The 19,719-nt window shown below is 37.5% G+C and overlaps 3 protein-coding genes across 3 annotated transcripts; all 3 read left to right on the top strand.

Moving 5' to 3' along the window:
• The first annotated feature begins 6,376 nt into the window (after positions 1 to 6,376).
• LOC107869821 lies at positions 6,377 to 12,199 on the top strand. The gene is made up of 3 exons (XM_016716246.2): positions 6,377 to 7,769; positions 7,849 to 11,618; positions 11,722 to 12,199. The coding sequence occupies exons 1-2, from the start codon at positions 7,657 to 7,659 to the stop codon at positions 9,032 to 9,034; spliced, it is 1,299 nt and encodes a 432-aa protein (XP_016571732.1). The 5' UTR covers positions 6,377 to 7,656; the 3' UTR covers positions 9,035 to 11,618; positions 11,722 to 12,199.
• Positions 10,506 to 11,408, top strand: LOC124885228 (receptor kinase-like protein Xa21). The gene is made up of 2 exons (XM_047402945.1): positions 10,506 to 10,795; positions 11,012 to 11,408. Exons 1-2 carry the CDS (start codon positions 10,506 to 10,508, stop codon positions 11,406 to 11,408), a joined length of 687 nt encoding a protein of 228 aa, XP_047258901.1.
• Positions 11,414 to 13,251, top strand: LOC107869132 (probable LRR receptor-like serine/threonine-protein kinase At3g47570). The gene is made up of 3 exons (XM_047402944.1): positions 11,414 to 11,618; positions 11,722 to 11,921; positions 13,009 to 13,251. The coding sequence occupies exons 1-3, from the start codon at positions 11,414 to 11,416 to the stop codon at positions 13,249 to 13,251; spliced, it is 648 nt and encodes a 215-aa protein (XP_047258900.1).
• The last annotated feature ends 6,468 nt before the right edge of the window (positions 13,252 to 19,719 follow it).

The following is a 19,719-nucleotide window of genomic DNA, read 5'->3' as shown; positions in this document are numbered from 1 at the left end:
GTGGTGCTAATTATTAGTGTCGCTGCTATGTCTCATGGGTTCAACGTCTGTTGTACACAAGTGATTCAGGAAGATTATTTTGTTTTACTAGCCATTTAATGTCTCGTGCTCGAGTAAATAGGTGGTTAGTTTACTTTGAGACAAGCATAAAATAAAATTTACTGATCTTAGATTTATGTGATGACCATTAGTCTACCCTCGGACTCTTCCCTGTGGATATGAGGTGGGTAGAAAAGATAGAGCCCAACATATTTCTTGTCATTCTAGTCTTGATATATTTTTTCCAATTTGTATGTACACTTTGAAGGCTCTTTAGAACTCTTAATTTGAATGTAATATTATTACTAGTATTTTTTGAGATGTTCTGTCAAAAGGTTGCACCATGTAAAGTCCATACGAACAGATTTATTGCAACAGAATCATGCACAAATCAAGTGCTAAAATGAAAAAGAGAAATACATCTTTACAAGTATCCAACAATTAAGCAAAAGTTTGCGACAAACAAGTGATGTGGACAACAGATTCCGACAACATGCTCAAAATGCAAGAAGTTGAATCTTGATCTTCCGTGGCATTCATACAAAATCTTTCATGTTTTTCCTTCTTGTTGGAGATTCATCACAACAATCTAATGCCACATTCATGATTGATGCCACAACATCTAGCTCCTTCTGTAAGCGATTATTCATTGGCGTTATCAAGTTGGCATCTAGAACGTAACGTCCATTACTGCCTCCTCTGGGAGTGAATGACTCACCCATTGCTTCAAGCTAAGATCTCCCTCAAAATCATTAGGCTTTCTCATAGTAAACATTTCCAGCAACATGATCTCATAAATATAGACATCACATTTAGTAGAAACCAACCCATCATGCCCATACACTACAATCAAACAATTAATATAAAGATGAAATATAAAGATCCAGTTCTAATGGAATGATCATATTAAGAATGACCAGCATGATGTTGTTGATGCTCTGGTGCAAGTTGATATGGTTGATCAACAACCAGTTGTTGATGCTCCAGAGAGTTCTCTCAGACGATCTCCTAGAGAGAGAATACCTTCACCTCGTTATTCTCCTAATGAGCATGTACTCTTGAGTGATGGGGGAGAACCTGAGAGTTTTGATGAGGCCATGGAAAGTGAAGAAAAAGAAAAGTGGTTTGATGTTATGGAAGATGAGATTAAATCTTTGCATGATAATCATACCTTTGATTTGGTAAGCTACCTAAAGACAGAAAACCTTTGAAAAACAGGTAGGGTTTTCGGGTGAAACATGAAGATGATAACCCTGTTCCATGGTACAAGGCTAGATTGGTTGTGAAGGGATTTAACCAGAAAAAAGGAGTTGATTTTGATGAGATATTCTCTACGGTTGTGAAGATGTCATCTATTCGTGTGGTTCTAGGCTTAGCTTCAAGTCTAGATTTAGAGGTTGAGAAAATGGATGTTAAAACTGCTTTTGTACATGGCGACTTAGATGAAGAAATTTATATGAAGAAGCCTAAAGGTTTTGAAGTCAAGGAAAAAGAGAATTATGTTTGCAAATTGAAAAAAAGCTTATATAGTTTGAAACAAGCTCCCAGGCAGTGGTACAGAAACTTGGTTCCTTTATGAGTCAGCAGGGCTTCAAGAAGACTACTTCAGACCGTTATGTTTTTGTGCAAAAATTCTCTGATGGTTTCTTTATTGTTGTGTTGCTTTATGTTGATGACATGCTTGTTGTTGTCAAAATGCTTGTTTGTCATAATGCTTGCAGGATTCAAAAGTTGAAGCAAGAGTTGAGTAAGTCTTTTTCTATGAAAGACTTAGGACCAGAAAGATAGATTCTTGGCATGCAAATTGTCCGTGATAGAAAGGCCAAGAAGTTATCTTTATGAAAAGAGAAGTACATTCAGAAAGAACTTCAAAGGTTACACAAGGATAAGGCTAAGGTTGTCAATACACCTTTAGCTATGCACTTCAAATTGAGCAAGAAGCATTGTCCTTCCAGTGATGATGAGAATGAAGATACTAAGAAAGTTCCTTATGCTTCAGCCTTTGGTAGTTTGATGTATGCAATGGTTTGCACAATACTTGATATTGCTCATGTTGTTGGTATTTTTAGCCATTTTCTGTCTAATTCGGGAAGAGAACACTGGAGTGTTGTGAAGTGATTATGAGATATCTTTGTGGCACTTCTAGTCTGAGTTTGTGTTTTGGTACAAAACAACCTATTCATTGTGGTTATACTAATCAAACATGGCTAGTGATGTTGATACTCACAAGTCCACTTTAGGGTATTCGGTTACTTTTGCAGGGGGAGCTGTGTCTTAGCAATCTAAGTTGCAAAAATGTGTTGCTCTATCTACTACGAAAGCTGAGCTTATTGGTGTTGTTGAAGCTTATAAAGAGTTGCTTTGGATGAAGAAATTCTTGGAAAAACTTGGTTGTGCTCAAGAAAGGTATCTGTTTTGTTGCGACATCAAAATGCTATACCTCTTGACAAGAATTCTATATTTCATGGTCGGTCTAAACATATTGATGTGATATATCTGAGATTTGTTGGATTCTAAGTTGCTTGAACTTGAGAAGATTCATACGGATGATAATGTTTCCGCCTTTAACATTCCTATTTGCTCCAAAATAACCAACGAAAACAAATCAGGACTAAACAATATTCGTTTTTTATCAATTCCTACCACCCGCCCCTAAATTCCTTTTTAACACGTTTTCAATTCTCACCCCGATTTTCTTGACCAATTACTGATTTCAAATATCCAAAAAGATATCATTTTCATCCAAATTATACCATTCGAGATCAATCATTCAACATAAACACATATCAAACAACAAATCACCCAACAAATAAAATTATGGTGTCAAATCACAACCACAACCACATGAAAATTAAGAAAAATAGAGTTAGAAATTGAACCTTTCAGAATCAATGTGTTGTTCCATTAAATAAGATAAATCACGGGTTGAGAATCAGTCGAACCTCAAACGATAAACCCACAACTCGAACAATCCAAAAACGGTACTAATTTAAATCGACCCAACTGACCTGTTTCCGATTCGGTCTTTTTTCGACGAGTTTTGCCGTGGTAGTGAACGCCGGAACTTCCCTAGTGACAATCCCGATCGATTTTTGGTGAGAAATTTGCCGGAAATATTCAAACCCAATGTTTTTTCTCCCCCTCTTGATCGATTTCAACTCTTCCCTCTTTTTTCTCCTCTCTCAGATCAATTTCAGCTCTTCCCCCTTTCTCCCTCGCTCTCCGATCAACCCCTATTTACTATTGATGTGCTCCCCTCTCCGATTATCAATTGGGGTGTGTCCTTATGGAGGTGTGCATGAATCTGTCGGTATTTGTGTGCTACCAAGATGAAGGAAAGAAAAGGAATGAAAGATTCACCCCTTAAAAGTGGCGTCCCCCCCCCCCCCCCCCATTTTTTCGATGTGTGTGAATATGTATATGGCCGTGGTGTGTGGTGTGCTTATGGTATAGTGAGAGTGACCTATGGAAGGTGTGAATTATGTGTCTTTAAGAAGAAGAAGAAGCTCAGGAAAAAAAATGGACTCTCCCCCCTTTTTCTCTGTGTATTGCTATGTGTTTATCATTCTGTTGAGGGAGCATAAGATCGTGAATTTGAGGGGGGTGGGGACCATGTGGGTAGGGGTAGGGTATGTAGGGTTAGGGGGTGGTGATGTGAGTTGTGTTGAGATAAGGATAAGGGAATATTAGGGATTTGATTTGTTAAGGATTTATTGAAATTTTGTTATTTTTGTATTTTTGTAGGGTTTAATCACATGGGTGAGGATGTAAGATAACGTGAGTTCAAAATGGATGAACTGGATTTTTGGAAGGGACAAAAATAGGCGTCTACATCATGCCCCTTTTTGAATGTAGATACGAAGTGTTTTCAGGCAAAAAGTAGACAACGAGATTCAATATTTGGCCCAATCATTATTCAAAGAAAGAAACAGAAGGAAGAAGGACAACCGAGTTGGAGAGTCAAGTGAGGTCCCATCGAGTTTCTTGTACGTGGATCTGTCATTATATTAAAAATGAAAATTACAAATTAAAATAGAAATAAAATTATAAAAATCCTATAAATATAGCTTTTTTGGACTTTTGACTTGAGTTTCATTACTCAATTCTTCAGGTGGGCTCCTGACTTGCAATTTCTTTAGCTTGTTGCTTGGCTTTCAATTTCTTCACCCTGTTCAACAAGTGGGTTCCTGACTTGATATTTTTCAATCTGTTGTCTTTCAATTTCTTCACCTTGTTGCTTGACTTTCAACTTCTTAACCTTGCTGCTTGACTTTAAACTTCTTCACTCTATTCTCCGGGCGGGTTACTGACTTGCAATTTCATTACTCTATTCTCTGGGCGAGTTCTCGACTTTCAATTTCATCATCCAGTTCTTTAGGCGGGCTCCTAAAAATACATCAAAACTAAAAAGAAATTATCCCAAACAAATGTTATTATAAAGAGATTTCATTTTCCAGAAAATTAAAGTTTCAAACAACAAGAATTAAATTTTGCCCCAGTTTATCGTCAAAGGACCTTTGTGAATATCAAATCCAAATAACTACTTGCATGTTGCAATGATGAATCAAGAATCTGACCAAGAGATGCATCTCTTGTGAGTAAAATTAAATGACCAAGACTAGGAAGTGCGTCTCCTAAGAATTAAAGTTAGGAATACTAACTAGAAAGTGTGTCTTCTAGAGATAAAAGTTTAAGTTAAAAAACTGTGCCTCCTGAAAAATGAAAAATAATAAGGAAGTGCGTCTCCTAAGGATTAAGTGCAATGAATCGACTAGAAAGTGCATTTTCTAGAAATCAAGGGACTGACTCGACTAGGAAGTACATCTTCTAGTCTTTATTCCTATGTCACTCTCGAACGCCTCAAGGTTGGAGACTTTGGAGATATTTTATAATTCACTTCATGGAAACATTCCAGAAGATATTAGCAATCTTCACAACATGAATTGGTTGTCCATAAAACATAATCAATTTACGGGTTATATATCATTCACAATTTTCAATATTTCTAGGCATAATACATAAATATGACCCTAAACTTGACACCAAATTATAACTTTGACCTTAAACTTTGATAGTGCACAAATAGGACCTTTAACTATTCAAAATCTGAACAAATATGACCTCCTATTTTGTAATCCCCATGCGTGAGTTTCACTCGCGTCTATGTGGAAAGCTCATCCAATCACATAGTGCCACGACGTTAAAAGGGCTGACTTGGAGGGAGGTCATATTTATGCAGTTTTGAATAATTAAAAGTCATATTTGTGCATTGTCAAAGTTTTACTTTTTGGGTTAAAACGACATCGTTTTTATTATTATTATTATTATTATTATTATTTTATTTATTTCTATAGCAACAACACCTAGTTTTTTTTTATTAAAAAAAAAGCCACGAGCAGGATCAATCCCACGCAGTAGGCTGAAGGAAGCGCCCAAGAAGAGAAAATAACACCACTGGGCTATTTAAGTGTCTTGTTTCATGTGGTTCAACATTAATATATGTACATAAATATAGATTTTATACCTTATATATACAACGTAATTTTTTTACCGAGGGGGTTCGGGTGAACCCCATGATAACCATGTAGGTTCGGCCCTGCGTTAATTTAATAATGTTTTGATAACATTAATTTAATAACATTTTAATAACGTTAATTTGATAACATTAATTTAATATACTACTACTACTATCCTTAATGACGTTAATTTAATAACATTTTACTAAAACTATAATTTTTTTTATTATTAGTATAGTTTCATCTTTAATTTAATATTTAAATAAATTATATTTAGATATATTATATAACATAAATTCGCCCTTTGCTTTATAATATATACATACCCATGCGATTTTTTCGTATGAGGCTGACCCATCTATTTAATAAATCTTCAATATTGCTCTTTTTCCTCAATGACAAAAGAAATTAGATGCCATTTTCCCCTTTGAGCGAAAAATAATGAAAAAATAATAGTGAAAAGTCATTTAAAGGTCATATTTGTGCTGTTTTGAATAGTTAAAGTCATATTTGTGCACTGTCAAAGTTTAAGGTCAAAATTGTAATTTGGTATCAAGTGTAGGGTCATATTTATGTATTATGCCCTTAGATTTTAAGCTGGACGCGCCCAGTTTTGCGTGTTAAACACGCGTTTTGCCACGTAGGATTGGAGGTCATATTTGTGCAATTTTGAATAGTTAATAGTCATATTTGTGCACTGTCAAAGTTTAAGGTCAAAGTTATAATTTGGTGTTAAATTTAGGGTCATATTTATGTATTATGCCATATTTCTATGATCGAATTCATTGCATTTACTGGCAATAGCTTATCAGGAAGTCTTCCATTGGTTTAAGCAATGGTCTTCCAAAACTAAAGGGCTTTATCTGTCTTATAACAAGCTTCATGGTCATATGCCTACACGCTTGTCAAATAGTTCACAACTTCAAGTATTGTCTTTCTCATTTAATGAGTTTGATGGACCAATACATAGTGAAATTGGAAGATTGAGTAACTTGCAGCAATTGTATCTCGGATTTAACCATTTCAAAGGTATATTTTTAATCTTTCGAATGTTTGTATCTAATTGCTTCAGAATTTTATTTTATTACACAGTAACTGCAGGGGTAATTTCAGTTATTGAATTAATTGAGGTATCGAAGTTTGGTGTTATTAGGCATGGAGAGAAGCCAGATTAATCGATCTGTTCAAATCTATTTATCGTCGATACACATTCTTTTTCTCTTTTCTTTTAATAGTTTCGTATCACCAACAACATGAAAGTTAAAATTATTAGTAGATTCTTCCCACGGGAGATTGACAAGTTAAACAAGATGCAATTCTTATATCCTAGCAAAAATAGATTGACCCAACTCACTAGTAGTCCACTATATGTGTTTCCAGGTGAAATACCCAAAGAGATAAGAAATCACATTGAGTTGGAGGTACTTAGTCTTGGATTTAATAGTTTTAGTGGTTCACTTCCAATGGAGATCTTCAACATATCCGGGCTGAGAGTGATTTCTCTTACAAACAATAATCTATCAGCCTCCCACCAAACATGTGTTCTATCTTGCCCAACATTGAAGATCTTTACTGATGAACTAAACCAATCTTATTGGGACGATTCCCCATTCCATGTCCAATTGTTCCTGTTATGAATGGGCTGAAACCAATCATGGTGAAGCAGCCCAATACCACATTAAGTGGTTATGTGTGGAATACGGGTTAATAAATAGTACATTCTAGGAAGAATAGACTTATGCAAATTGGGATAATTGCTTAGGAAAAGACCATGCTTCTCATCCCCAATTCTCTCTAGGCCTCTCACCCCCTTCTACTATTATTCCTCTTCTTTGTACTGTAATTTCTCCTTTCCGTATTAATCAAAGTTGATTAGTTTTGTTCACTTTGTATATGGGTTGTTGAGTTGAGAATTTGGGTTCGTTACATTGGTGCTTTCATCCTGAGGTCTCTCATGGAGGATCAAATACTCAAGTATGTTGCGAAATCTATTCATGGTGTTCAAGAGTCCATTTCAAGTGATCTCTCAGAAATTCATAAACTGGTTCAAGAGTTGGCTGGCCAGGTGATATCATCGGGCACATAGAATCTAGTTCCGGATATGTCTGGTGGTCCAGCACTAGCTCCGCACACTCTTCGCCACAAACCATCAAGGGTGGAATTAGACCGTTTCCATGGCATCAATCCAGAGGCGTGGATTTTCCAAGATGAAAGGTATTTCGAATTCTATGGGATAGTCGAAACTCAAAAATTGTAATCATTGTGCTACCCAACTAACTGCAAAAATCTTCAGATCTGATTTTTCTTATACTTTGGACGATGATCATGCCCACCATATGTTCGATAAATTGGCAGTGAAGTCTGCAATTATAGATTCCTTGACATCATTTACTGGAAATGATACTGAGATTGAAACTCCTACTGACATGGAGACACCACCAATTGGCAATGTAGAATTAGTTCAAATGGATTTGGTACGTGGACCTTCATCCATTGTTGAAGATCCGGTGTTCTACAAAATTTCACACACAATAGTGACCTCCGACATTTATGATCTGAACATTATTTTCCATGAGGGTGTACATTTTGTGACCACAGTAGCCAAGGTGTCTGATACTGAGGGATTAGATGTTGGAATCCTCACTGATGCAATGACATCTACTTTAATACAACCAGAGGAGGTCCAACTATTTGAAGCACACTCTTTCAGCAACCTGCCTATGCCGGTCTCTAATTTTGGCACTGGCCAATTGATGGATGAAATTTCTTCCACCATCGCAGCTCGACCAGTGGCTTTAATCAAGGATGCATCGTTGCAACATAAAATCGAAGACACTAAATATTCTACCCTCCAAGTGAAAAAGGAGACCTGGAACTCTGGTTTGAATGACAACAACGAGGAAAACATTGTGGCTTATGATCTGAATTCTCCGTCTTTTGTTATTACAGTTTGGGGTATGATGACAGAAAACAAGAGCCACATTGATTTGCCTGTTGCTTCTATTTTCATGGATCCTGAGGTGACATTTGATTCACTTTTTATTGAAAATGTGCCCACTCCGAGTATGTTGTGTTGTTTTATGTTTGATCTTGGATTAGACGAACATCCATTCCATGTTGCCAGGGTAGTTGGGAATTCGCATCCAAGAGATACATCTAGTTTCCTAGTTTCTTTTGCTGGCCATTTGTTTCTAATGTCAACAACGTCTGGGCAATCTGCTGATATCAAATTCTCATTTGTTGGTGCCTTATGGGATTGTGTTTATGTGATTCCCTATTTTCCAGTTAATCCTAGTGCCATAATTTTTTTGGTACCCATTCATGTAATGTCATTGAACCTTTGTGTATGGGATCTGGGAATCCATTTTGAGTTCAGGGCATTAACAGGTTATGCAGTGGACGTAGAGGCACTACAATCGCAGGGATGCTCTGGCAAGTTTTTATCAACCCCGTATATTAATTATATGTCTAGAGTGTAGGATTCCGAACAGTTTTGGTGTGTGAATTCCTACATCTTGCAATCTAGTTATGGAGAGAATGTGGAGGAGCTACTGTTATTGGAATGTTTTGACATGTTTTTCTTCATTGCTTATTCAAACTCTATGAGTAGAGTATGGGATCCTGGGTAAGTAGGGTGTGTAAATTCCTGTTGGTCCAAGGTGTTCTCTATTGTCGAGAATTGCATTGCAATCACATGGAGTGAGAAGGGTATTGCAGTTTCCATTAGCCATCTGTGTGTTGCTACTAGAAAATATGACAAAGGTCCCGTGTGTGGCTGTCAGTAGTGCTTCTACATGTTTGGATGATATACTTACTTGCATTTCTCTTTTGGACACATCTCACATTATTATATATCTTTGCCACGTTAGTTAGCAGCTAAACAAGAATGATGCAACCACATCTACAAAAATCCAGGCTGCCAACCAAGTTATATCCTTGCTGCTTATCTATCTAACGGTACCCGAGGATGCTCATGCCTGCTTGAATCTTGAGGACAAGGTTTTTATTGGGGTCGGGGGTATCGTTATGAATGGGACGAAACCAATCATGGTGAAGTAGCCCAATACCACATTAAGTGGTTATGTGTGGGATACGGGTTAATAAATAGTACAGTCTAGGAAGAATAGACTTATGCAAATTGTGATAATTGCTTAGGCAAAGACTATGCTTCTCATCTCCAACTCTCTCTAGACCTCTCACCCCCTTCTACTATTATTCCTCTTCTTTGTACTGTAATTTCTCCTTTCCGTATTAGTCAAAGTTGATTAGTTTTGTTCACTTTGTGTATGGATTGTTGAGTTGAGAATTTGGGTTCATTACAGTTCCAAACTCACTCTTCTATAGCTTTCTAACAACCAACTCACTGGCTTGATTCCCAATTCTCTTGGATAGTTGACTCATCTACAGTTACTGAATTTAAGGGGAAACAATTTAACCAACGACTCATCATTAAGCTTCCTGACTTCCTTAACCAATTGCAGAAATTTAACAGTTCTTTATCTATATTCCAACCCTCTAAATGGCATACTTCCAGCCTCCACGGGGAACCTTTCCACCTCTCTTAGAAAATTTTACACCAACAGTTACAAAATCAAAGGGTGAATTCCAAATGAAGTTGGGAACTTAAGCAGCTTATTAGACCTTCAACTTTCTTGAAATAACTTGGTCGGATCGATTCCAACATCAATTGGCAACTTGAGAAGCCTCCAGCGGTTGAACTTGAGTAAGAACAATCTTACAGTATTTATTGGTGATCATATATGTAAATTGCAGCATCTGGGTGATATTTACTTGGATCAAAATCAACTTTCAGGATCTCTTCCTAATTGTTTAGGGAATATTACCTCCCTTAGGGAGATACATCTCAGTTCCAACAAATTGAGTTCCAATATACCACCAAGCTTAGGGAACCTTCAAGATCTAGTGGTTCTTGACTTATCGTCAAACAACATGGTAGGTTCTTTACCTCCAGAAAGTGGAAATCTAAAGGCTGCGACACTAATAGATTTGTCAATGAATCAATTTTCAAATAGAACTCCAAGAGAAATTGGAGGATTGCAGAATCTGGCACACCTTTCTTTGAGACAAAACAATTTGCAAGGAGCTATACCTGACTCAATGAGCAACATGGTAGGTTTGGAATTCCTAGATCTTTCTCAAAACAATATATCTGGAATCATTCCTAAGTCTTTGGAGAAACTTCAAAACCTGAAGTATTTCAATGTTTCTTTCAACAAATTGTATGGTGAAATACCCTCGGGAGGTCCTTTCAAGAACCTCTTGAGTCAGTTTTTCATCTACAATGAAGCATTGTGTGGTTCTTCAAGATTTATTGTCCCGCCATGCCCCACTTCATCAAAGAACAGATCAAATAGGAAAAAATTGCAAGTTCTTTTTCTTTTGCTCGCAATTGCAGTTGTATTTGTTACTATGACCTTTGTGCTCCTATGAATAAGGTATAGAAGAGGTAAAAGTGCTCCTCAACAAGCCGAGTCATTGTCTACCGTAACACGAGAAAGAATTTCATACTATGAACTGCTTCAAGCAATGGATGACCTTAGTGAGAGTAATCTGATTGGTTTTGGAGGTTTTGGCTCTGTTTACAAAGGTGTTCTTAGAAGTGGAACTGTCATTGCAGTTAAAGTGTTCAACCTGCAACTGGATGCAGCATTCAAGAGTTTTGATATGGAATGTGAAGTTTTGTGTAGCCTTCGTCATAGGAATCTTGTAAAAGTCATTACAAGTTGTTCCAATCTTGATTTTAAGGCTTTAGTTCTTGATTATATGCCTAATGGGAGTCTTGAGAAGTATTGTATTCGCACAACTACTTCCTCGACATCAAGCAGAGCCTAAGCATAATGATAAATGTGGCAAGTGCTTTGGAATATCTTCACCATGGGTGCTCGTTGCCTTTGATTCACTGTGATGTGAAGCCTAGTAACGTCTTGCTGGATGAAGATATGGTTTCCCACCTCAGCGACTTTGGCATTTCAAAACTGCTTGGTGAAGATCAGGGTGATTTTTACACTAAAACCTTAGCAACATTCGGGTATATTGCACCGGGTACGTCACTTTGTTTTGCTAATTTTTTGAACATTGATTATTCCTTTCTTTTATTCCCACCTAGAAAGCCTATTGCTTCTTTAAATGAATTGTTTGACTGTAGAGTATGGACTGGAAGGACTGTGTCAACAAAGTGTGACGTCTATGTTGCTGGAAACGTTTACTAGGAGAAAGCCTAATGAGTTTGAGGGGGATCTTAGCTTGAAACAATGGGCGAGTTATTCACTTCAAGATAATGTAATGGAGGTCGTAGATGCCAACTTGTTAACATCAACTGGTAATCGCTTAAAGAAGGAGCTAGATGTTGTGGCATCAATCATGAAAAGTTGCATTAGATTGTCATAACGAATCTGCAACAAGGACCAACATGAAAGATGTTGTAGGGATGCTACAGAAGATCAAGATTCAACTTCTAGCATGTTGAGCATGTTGTTGGAATCTATCGTTCCAAATAATTTGTTTGCTGCAACTATTTGATTAGTTTTGTATTCCTGTAATATTGCTTCTTTCTTTTTTGTTTTAGCACTTTATTTGTGCATGATTCTGTTTTGAGACATTCTAGCTGGTTGAATAAATCTCACTATTTCCTTTTCACAAAAACTAAATTGATCACCAAAATCTTGAAATAGAATGATCTATTTTTGTAGAGTTAAAGGGATATTAACATGTTGGAGTGTGACATCCCAATTTCTTCTTCCTCTCCCCTTATGTTTGTCCCACAGTGTCCAAATTACCCATAAAATGTCTTCGACACGCGATTTACAGGGAGACTGCTCATCTGGACTTTACATCGTGCAGCCTTTTGACAGAACTTCACACAAGTGAGGTCGGGGGAGGGTAAAGTGTACGCAGACCTTTACCCTACCTTGGGAGGTTGAGATGTTGTTCCTGATAGATCCTTGGCTCAAGGAAATATAAAAGAAATTCAACACAGGTCGGGGGAAAAAAATTTAACAGGAGCGAAAAACAATTGCTGAAATAAAAAGACCATTTTAAAGAGAACTTTAAAATGCCTACAATATTTGTACATTTCCATGCCTCTTAATAGTGACAAACCTAAAAAGTCAAAGGCAGAGGGATGAAGCAGATAAATCGGGATACTGAAAAAAAAATCTATCAGAAGTGAATTGTCATTAGTCGTATGACTTAGTTCTTTCAATCTAATCAATTATTTTCCTATTCTGACATTTTGAGATGGAGGTCTGTTGTTCTCAACTTGTTGCTTTTTGTAGTAGCTAATTCTTCTCCTAAAACACAATTTCACTGACAATATACAGTCTTAGATCATTATTCTCAAGAGCAAGATGCTAGCTTAGGCGTCCCTTTGCACGTTTCGGTTAACTCTTTAGGAAGCATCTGCCCCCTGATATCGTTATGATACCATATTCAGTGTCTTGAGATGAGGGTCTTCCAGAAACAAGGTCTGGGTACACTTGTGAAAATGGTGCTGAAGATCCCCCTATGTTTTCTCTCATCCTTATCACTTGTGAAAATGGTGCTGAAGAAGCAAAAGAGTATGAAGGCGGAGACGAGGGTGGAGAAAGTGAATGGAAGAGTTGCGAAGGCGTCGGAGAAAGTGAAGGGAGTTGGAGAGGATGTGCATTACCGAGGAGTTTATAAGAGGCCATCGTGAAAATACATGGTGGAGACAAGTGATCCGAGGAAAAGATCCAATGTTTGGTTAGGTATGTTTGACACAGCGAAGGAGGCGGCGCAAGCGTGTGATGTTAGGTGTGGAGCCTGATTAATATGTAATTTACTAATTATATATTAACGTTCACACAGTTCAATCATACATATTCTGAATCATTAATATAAATAACCCGTCCACTGTGGAGTTTACCCATGGGTGTTACCATGAAATCAATCTCTCTCTCTCTTTTATCTCTCCCCACGAAACTTCTCTCTAGCTTTCTTCATTTTTTCCGCCAGATCTAGTGAGTGTGAAAGATAATCGATCCTAAAAACTTGTATCAGAGATTAGGAGATTCACAAGATCACTGAAGATGGAAAGATCGAAGCTTGGAATCGAGAAGTTTGATGGATTCGATTTTGGTTTTTGGAAGATGCAGATTGAAGACTATCTGTACCAAAAAGATCTTCATGAACCCTTGACCAGGGTAAAGCCGGAGTCCATGAAGGAGGAGGAGTGGAAGCTCAAGGATCGGCAGACTCTAGGGCTAATCCGGTTGACTTTGTCAAGAAATGTGGTGTTCAACATCGTCAAGGTGATGACCACGTCAGATCTATTGAAAGCGTTATCAAATATGTATGAAAAACCATCTGCAATGAACAAGGTATATTTGATGTATAGATTGTTCAATTACAGATGGCTGAGAATAGATCTATTACTGATCATATAAACTAGTTCAATATGATTGTTAGTCAACTGTGTTCTATGGATATTAATTTCAAAGATGAAATTAAAGCATTGATTTTGATGTCATCTCTTCCCGAGTCTTGGGATACTATTGTTGCTGTGATTAGTAGTTCCCGTGGATCTCAGAAGCTTAAGTTTGATGAAATCTGAGATGTTGTTCTTAGCGAAAGCATTTGAAAATTAGAAATTGGGGAGTCATTTGGTAGTGCTCTGAGCGTTGACCGAAGGGGGAGAGACCAATCGAAGGGTAAAAATACACATGGCAGATCAAAATAAAAAAATTGTGGAAAATCTCCAAAACCTAACGTGATATGTTGGAATTGTGGAGAGAAAAGACACTTTCGGATAGATTGCAAGAAACCAAGAAGAAGAAGAATCAGAAATCTAGAGATGATAATGATTCTGTTAATTCAATAGAATACATTAGGGATGCTCTAATCCTTAGTATGGAAAGCCCAGTTGAATCCTGGATATTGGATTCTGGTGCATCTTTTCATTCATCTCCAAACAAGGAATTGTTCCAAAATTTCAAGTCTAAATATTTTGGAAAGGTGTATCTTGCTAACAACAAGCCATTGGAGATTGAAGGAAAAGAGGATGTCTGCATAAAAACTCTAGCAGGAAATCAGTGGACATTGGAGAATGTCAGAAATGTTCCTTATCTCAAGAAGAATTTGATCTCTGTTTGTCAGTTGGATAGAACAGGCTACACAACAGAGTTTGGGAAACGTTCGTGGAAGTTTGTGAAGGGTTCTATGGTTGTATCACGTGGCACAAAAATTGGAACTTTGTACACCACTGCAGGGTGTATAAACATGACTGTTGTTGCTGAGGGTGCTTCTGATTCATGTCTGTGGCACAACAGACTTCGACACATGAGTGCCAAAGGAATAAAGATGATGGCTGTAAAAGGAGATTTAGAGAGGCTGAAATCTGTTGATATGGGTCTTTCTGATAGTTGTGTTATAGGCAAACAAAAATGAGCAAGCTTCACAAAGACTGCAAGAGAGCCAAAGAAAGTACGGTTGGAAATGGTCCATATAGATGTATGGGGACCATCTCCTGTTTCATCACTTAGTGGATCTAAATTCTATGTCACCTTCATTGATGATTTCAGCAGGAAGGTATGGGTTTACTTCTTGAAACACAAGTCAGATGTGTTTGTTACTTTCAAGAGGTGAAAAGCTGAAGTTAAAAATTAGACTGGTTTGAAAATCAAATGCCTGAGGTCTCATAATGGGGGAGAATATGACAAGTCAGAATTCAAACAATTCTATGCAGCTGAGGGAATCAGATTGATGAGAATAGTTCCCAGGAAGGCAAGGCAGAATGAAGTTGCTGAAAGAATGAACAAAATATTGAATGAGTGTGCAAGGAACATGAAGATACATTGTGGGATGCCTAAGACATTTTGGGAAGATGCTGTGAGCACAACTTCATACTTGATCAACAAGGGTCCATCAGTTTCTCTGGGTTTCAAGATTCCGGAAGAAGTATGAACAAGAAAAGAACTCAAGTATTCACACTTGAAAACTTTTGGTTGCACTGCTTATGTTCATGTTGATCCAGAGAAGACAGATAAGCTTGATGCTAAAGCTATAAAGTGCTACTTTATAGGTTATGGTTCTGACATGTTTGGCTACAGGTTTTGGGATGACAGGAACAAAAAGATCCTAAGACATTGTGATGTGAAATTTGATGAAAATGTCCTATACCAGGACAGAGAGAAAAAGGTTCAAGAGAATACAAAGCAAGTGGGAGTTGAAGTTGAGTTACCAAAGAGTGCACCCAAAGATGTTACAATAGAAACTCAACAAACTCCAGAGACTGTCATTGAAGAACCAGAGGTATAACAAGTGACACCTAAATAGGTTTGGAGGAGATCACCCAGAACCATTTGAGCACCAGAGAGGTATTCACCATCATAACATTATCTGTTGCTGACTGATGAAGGGGAACCAGAGTCTGTTGCTGAGGCCTTACAGGTGAAAGATTCAATCAAGTGGGAGAAATCCATGGATGATGAGATGAGCTCACTTGAGAAGAATAACACATGGATTTTAGCTGAGTTACCTGTAGGGAAGAGAGCTTTATTGAACAAGTGGGTGTTCAGAATCAAGGCAGAACTAGATTGTAAAAGAAGGTTCAAGGCTCGGTTAATAGTTTGAAGGATATTCACAAAGGAAAGGTATTGATTTTACTGAAATATTTTCTCCTGTTGTGAAATTAACTATTATCCAAATTTTATTGAGTATTGTTGCATCAGAGAATTTGCATCTTGAGAAAATAGATGTAAAAACTGCATTTTTACATGGAGAATTGGATAAGGAAATCTATATGCAGCAACTAGAGGGGTTTGTAGTTCCAGGAAAGGAACACATGGTGTGCAAGCTCAACAGGAGCTTGTATAGGCTGAAACAAGCACCTAGACAGTGCTACAAGAAGTTTGACTCCTTTATGTGCAAGAGTGGCTTCCGCAGGAGTGAAAAGGATCAGTGTTGCTACTTTAAGAAATACACTGATTCTTATGTATTTTTACTCTTGTATGTGGATGATATGTTGATTGCAGGATCCAGTATGAAGGAGATAAAGACTTTGAAGGAAAGTCTATCTTCTGAGTTTGAGATGAAAGATTTAGGTGCAGCGAAGCAAATTCTTGGGATGAGGATTTCTCAGGATAAATCTGTTGGCACTTTGAATCTATCCCAAGAGCAGTACGTTAAGAAAGTGATGGCTAGATTCATAATTAATGATGCTAAACCCAGGACTACTCCAGTGGAAAATCACATAAAATTGTCAAAGGAGCAGTCATCGAAGACAAATCAAGAGCGGGAGGACATGACACTTGTTTCATATGCTTCTGCAGTAGGGAGTCTAATGTATGCTATGGTCTGCACTAGACCTGACATAGCACATGCAGTGGGAGTTGTAGGAAGGTACATAGTGAACCCCGGGAAGGAGCATTGGGAAGCTGTGAAGTTACTTCTAAGATATCTGAGAGGTACATCCAGTACTTCACTTTGTTTTGGCAATGGCAAAGTGATTTTGCAGGGTTTTGTTGATGCTGATCTTGGTGGAGATGTGGACTCAAGCAAGAGCACATTCGGATACATTTACACCATAGGTGGTACAGCAGTGAGTTGGATGTCCAGGCTTCATAAGTGCATTTCTCTTTCATCTATTGAGGCTGAGTATGTGGCAATAACTGAAGCTGGAAATGAGATGATATGACTGGCAGATTATCTAGAAGAACTGGGCAAGAAGTAGTGTGAGAAGATTCTTTACACAGATAGCCAGAGTGCCATACAGTTGGTAAAGAACCCAGTCTATCATTTGAAGATGAAGCACATTAAAAGACGGTACCATTTCACTCGCGGGGCAGTGGAAGACGGTGATAAATGTTTGGAAAAGATAGAGGGTGCAAAAATCCCACAGACATGTGACAAAATGTGTTGATGTTGGTAAACTAAGGTTGTGCAAAACCTTAGTTGGTCTTCTATAGTGAGTGTGAAAGGTAATCGATCCTAACATGTCATACAACAACGATTGAGTTCTACTGTGTGAAAGCCAAGACGAATTTCCTAATTTTGATGGATGAAATAAATCGAAGTCATAGTCAGATCAATATTGTTGAGTCATCGAATGTGGTGGAGGCAAAGGCGGCGGTGATGGTTGATTTGCCACCACATTCGATGAATCAACAATACTGACCTGACTGGGAGTCCGATTCATTCTGTCCATCAGATTCAGAAAATTCATCTTGACTTTCACACAGCGAAACTCAATAGCGATTGTATCATACACTTGTGCTGCCTCCTCCATTGTGTCAAATGTACCTAACAAAACATTACAGTTCACAATGTAGAGCATCCAACTATCTCTTTGTTACCTGTGAGAGCCAACATAGAAATGCTATATACCCTAAGTAGTACCCTTTCCATAAAGGAGAAATTGGATAGCCTTTCCAATGCAGAGCTACCAACTACCTAAGCTAGGCCGTTTGTTGTTAGATTGTTTATCCTAGTAATAAAATGGAAGGAATATACTAATACACTATAGGTGAGTAAAAGAATTTGCCTATTGGAACTATATCAAGATTAGAATAATAAGAATATCCTTTTTTGTATATAATAAGTTGGGATGTATCCTTCCCGGCCACCTCATTAATATCTGGAGGGAAGAATCCGCGGTAGCCTAATGACCAGCAAACAAATCAAACACGAGTATTTTTGTTTTATGTTGTCTCTAAGTAGTATTGAGCACCTATTTAATTGAGAAATGGAAATAACAATGCCACATCACATGTGCTTTTGTTTGCTTCCCCTATCACTTTCCTATTTAAGCAGGTCTTCTCTCCTACGTTTTCTCTCATCCTTATCGCTAGTGAAAATGGGGCCGAAGAAGCAAAAAAGTGGGAAGGCGGCGACGAGGGAGGAGAAATTGAACAGAGGAGTTGCGAATTTAAAGCCCCCAATGGTTAATAAATTATTGAAAGTGATTTCAATCCATTGAGAGTCATTTTTAAAAACCAACAATTGTTAGTTTCCCTTTTCTCCCTTCTTTGCTTCCTTGCATTTTCACTTGTTGAAGACGTAAATAAAGTTTGTTGTATTCAACACAAAGGTTTTAGCTGAGTTGGTAGCGGAATTTCAAAATGGTATCTTCTAAGCAAGTAGTGAAACTAGAAATTTTGCTAAGAGTGTTCTCAGCATAATTTCCAGGGAAGGATATTCAATTGTCTTGTGTTGTACTCGATTTTCCACTCCTTTATTCACGTGTGTGTTTTCGAGATTGCAGACATTCTTCATTATCCATTGCAGACATGGAAAGCTGGAGTAGTATCAAATATATTTGCTTCAGTTGTCCCGTCTTTTTCTTCACCAGTTGAAGACACAATGAAGTAAATAATGTGTGTTGTATTTAACAATAAAGCCTTAAGCTGAAATGGTCACAAAATCTCTGAAGCAAGACTTATTTAGTTACAAACAATAGGAGTGGTTGGAGCATGAAACCTAATCTGTTCTATGAGTCATCTCATAGGAGAGGACGATTAAATGATTTCAATGGAAAAACAAAACCATTACAGATTGAAATACTCTTGTTTTCAATTGTACATGGCCCTAATTTGGTAGACAAGTCTCTCGCAGAAATTGTGATAGATCAGGAAGAGCTAAGCAACTCAAAGGAGAAAATGTAGCATTTGAGTGTGAAGAGATGGAGGACTTGGAAGAAGAGACGATATTTGAATCTGAGATAACTAATGATGAAAATGAGGTATCTCTTCGAAAATAACACTCACAAACTATGGAAGAATTCTTTACTTTTTTAGGAGGATTTACGTTAAGTCAGTCCAGTTATTTCTTCCCAAATTAGTAATAGTTAATAATGTTAGAACTTGTTAGGACATATTTTGCAACAGAAACTCAAGATCCTACTCGTTCTGACATGCCAGAACAGGCCAACATGTTGTTTCTTTATACGGGAAAATGTGCGCGTAGAACAGATTCATGAAGGAAAACAGACACAAGCTTTGATTGCTGATGCGAATGTGGAAATTCATTATAGTAGTAAGAAAGATGACGTTGACTGATTTAGCTTTTGAAATTACCTCGAAGTAACAGCCGGTGCGCGGATTTGTAGGTATAATAGATTTGTATAATAGATTTGGTACATTTTGTAGTGAATCTATTTTTATTTAGTGCGTGGATGTTATCTTTTAAT

This window comes from Capsicum annuum, unplaced genomic scaffold, assembly GCF_002878395.1.
Source record: "Capsicum annuum cultivar UCD-10X-F1 unplaced genomic scaffold, UCD10Xv1.1 ctg3101, whole genome shotgun sequence".
Classification (NCBI taxonomy): Eukaryota; Viridiplantae; Streptophyta; class Magnoliopsida; order Solanales; family Solanaceae; genus Capsicum; species Capsicum annuum.
The sequence above is the reverse complement of the archived record's forward strand: the minus strand, read 5'-3'. Positions and strand labels throughout refer to the sequence as shown.